The 8788-nt window shown below is 38.6% G+C and overlaps 1 protein-coding gene across 1 annotated transcript; it reads right to left on the reverse strand.

Annotated features, from left to right (window-relative positions):
• Positions 1-5427: 5427 nt before the first annotated feature.
• On the reverse strand, positions 5428-6244 carry LOC102922622 (ubiquitin-conjugating enzyme E2 D2-like). Its single transcript, XM_016009425.3, has 2 exons — positions 6106-6244; positions 5428-5989 (listed from the first exon to the last, which is right to left on the reverse strand). Exon 2 carries the CDS (start codon positions 5944-5946, stop codon positions 5479-5481), a length of 468 nt encoding a protein of 155 aa, XP_015864911.1. The 5' UTR covers positions 5947-5989; positions 6106-6244; the 3' UTR covers positions 5428-5478.
• Between the last annotated feature and the right edge of the window lie 2544 nt (positions 6245-8788).

Genomic DNA, 8788 nt, shown 5'->3' on the forward strand with positions numbered 1-8788 from the left:
GTTTTGTATATCAATCAGGGTAATTGTAGCCTCATAGAAGGAGTTTGGTAATGTTCCTTCTGTTTCTATTGTGTGGAACAATTTAGAGAGTATTGGTATTAACTCTTCTTTGAAGATCTCGTAGAATTCTGCGCTGAAACCATCTGGTCCTGGGCTTTTCTTTACTTTTCTTTTCTTTTTTTTTTTTTTTTTCCGTTGGGAAACTTTTAATGACTGATTCTATTTCCTTAGGGGTTATTGGACTATTAATAGTTTATCTGGTCTTGATTTAACTTAGGTATGTGGTTCCTATCCAGAAAATTATCCATTTCTTTTAGGTTTTCCAGTTTTGTGGAGTAGAGGTTTTTAAAATATGACCTGATGATTCTCTGGATTTCCTCAATGTCTGTTGTTATGTCCGCCTTTTCATTTCTGATTTTGTTGATTTGGATTCTCTCTCTCTCTCTCTCTCTCTCTCTCTCTCTCTCTCTCTCTCTCTCTCTCTCTGTCTTTTGGTTAGTTTGGATAAGGGCTTGTCTATCTTGTTGATTTTCTCAAAGAACCAACTTTTTGTTTCATTAATTTTTGTATTGTTTTCTTTGTTTCTATTTTATTGATTTCACCACTCACTTTGATAATTTCCTGGTGTCTGTTCTTCCTGGGAGACTTTGCTTCCTCTTGTTCTGGAGCTTTCAGGTGTGCTGTTTAGTCACTAGTGTGAGATTTCACCAACTTCTTATGTGGGCATTTAGTACTATGAATTTCCCTCTTAGCACTGCTTTCATTGTGTCCCATAAGTTTGGGTATGTGGTGTCTTCATTTTCATTGATCTCTAGGAAATCTTTAATTTGTTTCTTTATTTCTTCCTTAACCCATTGGTGATTCAGTTGAGCATTATTCAGTTTCCATGAGATTGTAGGTTTTCTGTAGCTTTTAACATTTATTTGTTAAGCAACAAATGCCTTACCCATTTTTTTTGCTAGTGCGATCTCTTGAGATGAGAGCGACATAGTTTTTCCAGAGTCATTAGAGATATTGCATAACGACTATAAATTACTTTTTCTCTGTATGAGAATAATTCTGTTAGCCCTACCACAGATCTCATACCTTCATTATATTCACTCTCTGGTTACCTTCTCGTCTCAGTGCCCCCTATTACTTGTCTACTTTTTTTCCCCAAATAGCTTGCTTCCAGTATATTTATGTTGTTTGTGGAGGTAAAATGTTCCACACATGAGAAAAAAATGTGTGATATTTGTATACCTTACTTCACTTAGAGGAGCATTTATATAGTCCACAAAAATATAAATTAATTAAAAATACTCAGTTCTTGCATGGGGAATGACTCATGAGCTCCTCGTGCACAAAGACTATTGGCAATTAGTTACAAGTGTAGAAGCATATCATTTTCTTCTGTGATGTAGTAACTGAAAAGCATTAGCTAGCCCATATTCCAGTAATCCACACCCCATCATTCCCATTCAAGCAACCGTAATTAAAATCAGTGTGTCACTCAAGAAAAATATGGTATGTATTGCTTATATGTGGGTATTAACTATTGTTAATGATAAGTAACCTACAATACATAGAAAAACAGAGTAAAGGACAAAAGGGGACAAATAGATTTTCCTAGGAAAGAGAAATAGGATAGGTAAGGATGGATTGGGGTGGGGTGACTGGAATTAGGGTATCAAGCAGAAAGAGTGTGCTGGCTAGTTTTATGTCAACTTGACAAATGGTAGTCATCAGAGTAGAGGAACCTTAATTGACAAAATGCCTCCATAATATTGGACTGTATGAAGATTTGTAGGACATTTCCTTAGTGATAGATTTTGGAGGACCCAGCCCATTATGAGTGGTGTCATTCCTGCAAAGGTTATCCTGAGTTCTCTAAGAAGGCAGGATGAGCAGGCCATTACATGCAAGCCAATAAGCAGCATTTCTCCATGGCCTCTGCATCATTTCCTGCCTCCAGTTGCCTGCTGTGTTTGAGTTTCTGTCCTGACTTCCTTTGATGATGAATGCTGATGATGAAGGATAAGCTAAATAAATCCTTTCCTCCCAAAGTTGCATTGGTCATGGTCTTTCATCACAGCAAAAATAAGCCCAAGAGGAGGACAATGGAGGGAATGTAAGGAGAAACAGCTAAAATTTCGGGCCATTTGAGGAGTAATATGAAAACCTAATATAGTAGAAGCTTTAAAAACCATATACATATATTAAGGCAATCTAAATGAAATCACCAAAGTACGACAAGGCTCCAACTGGACATCTATTTTAAACCAAATGAAGATTTCAGTGATGGAATTGGGTTATACCTGATTGAGTTATTCCCCAAAGGGAACCCTCCAAAACCCAGGCTGTTGCCAACGATACAGGTTGCTCTCCAAAAACTTACAACAAGGCTCTATTGATGAATATAGCACCTTCACAACTGATTAAGCACAGAGAAATCAAGCTAGTACCTCCATAGAGCCTTCACCCATACAAACTAGTGTTCTTAGTTACAGAAGGTATTCTGCAACCTACCAAAGCAGAAACATCAACCATTTCATTTACAATGATGTTGTACCTTCAAGAAATGCTAGTGCAAAGCTGGCACAAACCTTGTGGGAGTAACCAACCAGGATCTGATACAATTTAAGGCCCACTCCATGAGATGGAACCCATACCAGATATAGTTTGGATGGCCAAGTACCTGAGACTAGATATCTAGGAGAAAACCCTATACTACTTTTCTGTTAAAGGAATGTAGGGATAAAATGACTCCTAATAATGTTATCTTATACTCATATATCAGTGACTTTCTCAGCCATCATTAGAGAAGCTTCCTCCTACAGCAGATGGGAACAAATACAGTGATGAGACAATATGGGAGAGAGAGAGAGAGAGAGAGAGAGAGAGAGAGAGAGAGAGAGAGAGAGAGAGAGAGAGAGAGACTGACTTTCGAATACTCATCAAATCCCTCCCCTCAGACCTCAGGAAACCCTTCAAAAGTGGAGGCAGAAGAGCATAAGAGCCAGAGGGTATGAGGAAAGCAAAGAAACAAGGCTTTCTTGTAGTCAATCTTGTGTTGTAGCAGGAATCTTAAAAGTTCTTATTAATAAAGTCAAACCTGGTGCTAGTTATTGGAGTGAATGCTGGAAGATCAGAGAAGCAGAACAAGCCACAACTTCCTCACCAATTCCTCAGCTGATCCTTTTTCCTCAGCCTAAAAACTTAACCAGGCTCATCCTCATCCTTAAATACCTTTCTGCTTCCTGCCATCACTTCCTGGGATTAAAGACTCTTGTTACCACGCCTGGCTGTTTCCAGTGTGACTTTGAACTCACAGAAATCCAGACAGATCTCTGCCTCTGGAATGCTAGGATTAACGGCGTGTGTGCCACTATTTTCTGGCCTCTATGTCTATCTAGTGGCTGTTCTGTTCTCTGACCCTAGATAAGTTTATTAGGGTGCACAATATTTGGGGGAACACAATGTCACCACACTTTCTAAACACAATAACCAATGCACATATGATCTCAGAGACTGGGGCAGCATGCCAGGGCCTGCATGGTTCTATATCAGATGGGGTTGTATAGTTGAAAGGAGAAGTGGACACATAACAAATCTCTAACCCAGAAGTTGTCTCCTTTGGATAACCACTTGGAAATGAAATTTAATTTTCTCCAATGGAATTTGATTAGGGAATCTACTCTTAAGGATAGGCTGCCTGCTCAGTAGTAGATGGCCAACTAAAAACAAACACAAGATATGGCATCCTTTGAGGTTCTTTGTCTCATAATTTCAGGATGTTGTTTTTGTTTTTTCATGAGAAGGCTTTAGGGAAGTGTTAAGAACATGAGAAATCTGACTTAAAAAGTTAATGACTTGAAGGGCTTATCATTTGGTGTCATAATTGGGAGAAAATGAAAATTAGGAAATAGGGTGTGATTAGAGGAACTAGTTTACAGATAGTGTCACTTAGAATTATATATGTTGTTCCCAGACCCTTCTTTTTTTAATAAATATTTTTATTTTATAATTAACTTAATTTTACATATCAGCCACGGATTCCCCTATCCTGCCTCCTCCCACCCTCCAGCCTCTCCCCCCCAACCCACCCCACATTCCCACCTCCTCCAAGTCAAGTTCTCTGCTGGAGAGTCAGATTGGTAGATTCAGTTGAGGCAGGTCCAGTCCCCTCCTTCCTGCGCCAAGACTGAAAAAAGTGTCTCAGCATAGAGACCAAGCCCTCTGGATAAGTGAGACAGTTGATGAATTAAACTGTTTAGAAGGTCCCCAGGAAGTGGTACTGGGACCTGTCCTTGATGCATGAGCTGGCTTTTTGGAACCTAGACCCTCTTGTCTGTCTCACCTTGGGATGAACAGTTTTTCTGCAGTATATCCTTCTGTCAAAATGCATTACCTCACCAAGCTTAGAAGCAATGGTGGCAATAGACATTCACAGAAACCACTGAAACTGAGAGAGAAAAAATTCTACCCAGGGCTGGAGAGATGCTTGCTGTGTAAGTATAAAGAACTATGTTTGGATCTCCAGGATCCAAATAAAATGACAGGTGTAGTGATAGGCACCAAACATGTTACTTATAACAATTCCTAATCCACTCAATTTTAGTGAGATAAATGTGGATTTCAAAATACAGTGTCAAAACTACACATGGCAAAGATCCCCCTGTGAAAATGAGGGAAGCTTTACTCTCCGGCTGGTAATGACAATATTAGGGGAACATTGGGACAGAAGGATCTGGAATTCAGGCCAGCATGGACTACTGAATAAAGTTGAAGACAGCATTAATTACATAGAAACTCTTGGTCAAAAAATGTTCCGCCATTGCTGGTTGGTTATACTGTTTGGCATTGGATTCTAAAGCCTGCACAGCTTTTTCTTGCTTTGTTTTCCAAACCTAATTCAATAAAAATAATTGTTTAGGCAAATCTAAACTGCAACTAGTTTTACACTCTTTCCAGAACCTTAACTCTCCTACTCTCCTGCAACTTCCAGCAACCCCCTCTCACTCTCACCCCATACCTTGCCCACATCCCATTCACCTGTTCTTCTCACTCTCATTCCCCAACCACACATCCATCTGTTCTTTTCTCACTTCCCAAGTCCCCCACACCCAATCAGTCTACCTTTCTCACCTCTTCCACACCTAATCCATCTATCCTCATTGTCACCCCACCTTCCCCACACCCCATCCATCTTCCCTTCCCCTTGCTCTCACCACCCCTATCTCCCAGCCATCTGCCCTTCTCTTGCCTCCCACCTCCCCATACCCAATCCATTTAACCTTTTCCTCACTTTTACTCCCCACCTCCTCTGTATCCCATCCATTTTCCCTTCTCTCCCACCCCTGCCCCTCACTCCTAGTTATCCTAGTTTGAAAATCGTACAGTATTTATCTAGAAAAGATTGGAGAAAGATTGCTTTACTCAAAGTAATAAAACATGACTGATAGGTTTATTATTATGACCACAGAATACAAGTTGAAATTATATGGCATATCTTTTCGTCCACTCCCGAGCTAGTTTATTATACTCCTTAAGATCCTTGCGGTAGACCCTCGCAATTTCTGGAACTAGAGGATCATCTGGGTTTGGATCACACAATAGAGAACAGATAGAAAGAAGCACTTTGGAAATTGTAAGTGCCGGTGACCACTGAGAATCCAATATATCTAAACAGATGCTTCCATTTTTGCTAATATTTGGATGGTAGATTTTAGTAATAAATGAAATTTTGGGGGGCTTGAAGGGATAATTGGTTGGAAAACGAATGGTCAAGAAAAAGACCCCTCCCTGATAGGGGCTGTCATCAGGCCCCATTATGGTCGCTTGCCAATGAAACATGTTTTCGGCCACAGGACCTGCAGAACACTGGGCCGGAGGATCTTGAGACATGGCAAGGAATTCCTTGTGGATCCGTTTAAGGGCCATTGACTCCAAACTAGGACGGAACATCTCCTTCAATGGGTGTGCCAACTGGTTGATGGCTCTATTGAACCTAGAGTATAAAGAGAGATAAGAGGATATATGATTAGGCTGAGGGTTAGGTCAAGTTATTAAGGCATTATTCAGAGATGGATGAGGCAGACAGAGCCAAGGGCTCCTCAACTATACCTGAAGATCTTCAAAAACTCATGTAGCTTTGGGTCAGGATCTGGAGAATTCTCTGTAGTTGCTCGAGGCTGAGATGCGGGGAGGCCGAACAACTGCTAGGAGGCCAACAACGACAACTGCCAGAAGACACAGCTCTCCGGAAGGGCCAATAACTCCAGCTGCTGGCGCTATTGTGGGTAAGCACCTTGAATGTCTGGGTTGCTTCTAAGGAATATTCTGTGAGGTCATAGAGAACGTAATGACAAGTCTAAGGAATATTCTGTTGAGGTCATAGAGAACGTAATGACAAGTGATGGGTACATGGGGTCAATGTGGCATCAACATGGGGGTCAGCTTCGCACCAACGTAGGGTAATGTGGGTGGAACATGGAGTCAACATGGGGTCAATATGAGGTCAGCATGCAAATTAGAACAATCTGCTAGAGGAGCATGAGAGCAAGGGGAAAATGACTGAATCTGGCAGTGCCTCAGGGCCTCACTTAGCAATTGCTCTTTGAGCTAATAAGTAGAGTCACAGTGAACCTCTTCTACCCATTCACAATAAATCAGTCATCTCCCCTCTATTCATTATAATGACTTTGCTGTAATTTTTATATTTTTAAGTTGAACACACTACAGCCATCAATTTTATATATTTCCTAAGGATGATATTCTCTAGTGTAAACAACTTTAGAAAATTTAATACCAAGGTAACCCTTTTAAGAGTTTTATTAGTTATATTTTTATAAAATTTAATGTGAAAGTCTTTAAAAATTCAACTATGAAGTTAAAAACATAAGTTTTGATTAAATTCTGACAGCAAATGGGTAAAAAAAAATAACAATCTATTGTTATTGCTAGCATTGAGAAGCAATCAACCTAATGCCAATATAGTAGTTATACCTAATGTAATAATATAATACTGTATCTGTAGGACAATTTCCTTCAATGGTTAATATTGCTTTTAATTTTTAAAAAGTCCTCTTGTAAAGAATCTACTCTAGGGCATATTTGTCTATTTATTACTCTTGAGTCTGGCATATTCCCATAACTGTCTGAATGTTTTCCACTGGTACTTATGAAGAGTGCATTTCAGACCCTTTATTTCTCAGTCTTAAGCACATTGACATTGATAATGAACTCAGACAATTTGGAAATGAGGAAGAGGAAAATGGGACAAGAAAGTAGATTCATTTTTGTATTTGGAAAAGTTTTATGAAGTTCAAACACTTGATGCCTTACAATAAGGGTATACTTACTCTCCATAAATAAGCTACATGAACTTACTTTCATTTACAGAACCCTTTTTGTTTGGAAGCAGGGATGTACAGAGAAGCTGCCAAGTCTTTGTAAACAAACAATTATTTATTTACTAAAAAGAGGAGTGAAGAAACGGGAAGGTAGGGTACACACTGTAGTTTTCTTTCTTTTTACTCTTTTTTTTAATGCTTCCCTGACTTCCTGGCCTGAAATTACCATGTATGTAGACCAGGCTGGCCTAGATGCCATAGAGATAAATCTGCCACTGCCTCTAATAAAATAATTAATTCTTATTTCTAATTAAGATATTCTATGTGTCTGTTTATATGTGTGTTAACCCCTCAAATCATTGTTGAGTAAAAATATTAATATGAAATGTTATACAGAATTGCGCTTTCTTATGTGCTTTTTCTGTCCCCTTTTTTCTTTCTCTTCCTCCTCTTCTATCTTGTGTTAGGTCTGTTGTGCAAAAGTACCACAAAATGAATGACTAAAAAAAATTTAGTTTCTCACAGCTGTTGAGGTTGAATTTTGAAATCAAATTGTTGGCAGGCATATAGTGCTTCTGAAGACAATGAATGAATCTATCATCACCTCTCCCTAGGTTTTAATGTTTCTGATGTCGTTGTTTTGTTTCGTTTTGTTTCTCTACTTTCAAGTAACCAAACCCAGGGTCGGTATTTTTCAGGCAAAGGCTCTACCATTGAGCCCAACTTCACATTTTCCATAGCTTCTGCTGTTCTCTGCATCCCTGATTGTGTTCTTAAAGTCACTGTTCCTTTTTGTTGAAGAATGCACATGTTGTAACTGCTTTCAATTAGAAAGTTTTGCTGCCTTCCAAATCCCTGAAGTCTACAGGTCTTCCTTTATTTTTTCCTGTTTCTGTACTCTATAGTTCAATATTGCAGAGCTTCTTTCTGATATTAAAACAATCTTTAAAACTTTGATAAATTTTCATTGAGAAAGAAAAAAATCCACACTTCTATACAACAAGATTATCTATGGAAATTCACTGAATTACCTTTATCTCTGTTTCTTGCTACGAGTGATGTTCATAACTTCATCCCTATGTCACAACCTTAATCTTTTAATCTTTTACTGAAAGTTAATGTGTCTATGTGCAGATGCTCCTAAAGTTTAGAATAAGATTATTTCCCCATAAAACATAGTAAGCTAAAAAAATCAGTGTTTAAAAATAGATTGGATATACTTACCTACCAATCAAATTATTATAGCTTGGCAAGAGAGTGCACTGTAGGATATTGATTTTTACCTTATGTTCATATGGCTAACTGAAAATTTACTGGTGTCAACTGCTTACCATCTTGATAATGTTATGTCATACATTGCTAGATTATAAATGGCTAAGTAAAAAATTAATGAATGATTTCTGAGTGCACATTCCTTCCACTCCATCATATATTTGAAAAATTGTAAGTTGAAC

Source organism: Peromyscus maniculatus, chromosome X (assembly GCF_049852395.1).
Source record: "Peromyscus maniculatus bairdii isolate BWxNUB_F1_BW_parent chromosome X, HU_Pman_BW_mat_3.1, whole genome shotgun sequence".
Lineage (NCBI taxonomy): Eukaryota > Metazoa > Chordata > Mammalia > Rodentia > Cricetidae > Peromyscus > Peromyscus maniculatus.

Bases quoted from the DNA above. Each gene is read 5' to 3' on its own strand.
- LOC102922622 (XM_016009425.3), bottom strand. From the start codon at position 5,946: ATGTTCCGTCCTAGTTTGGAGTCAATGGCCCTTAAACGGATCCACAAG.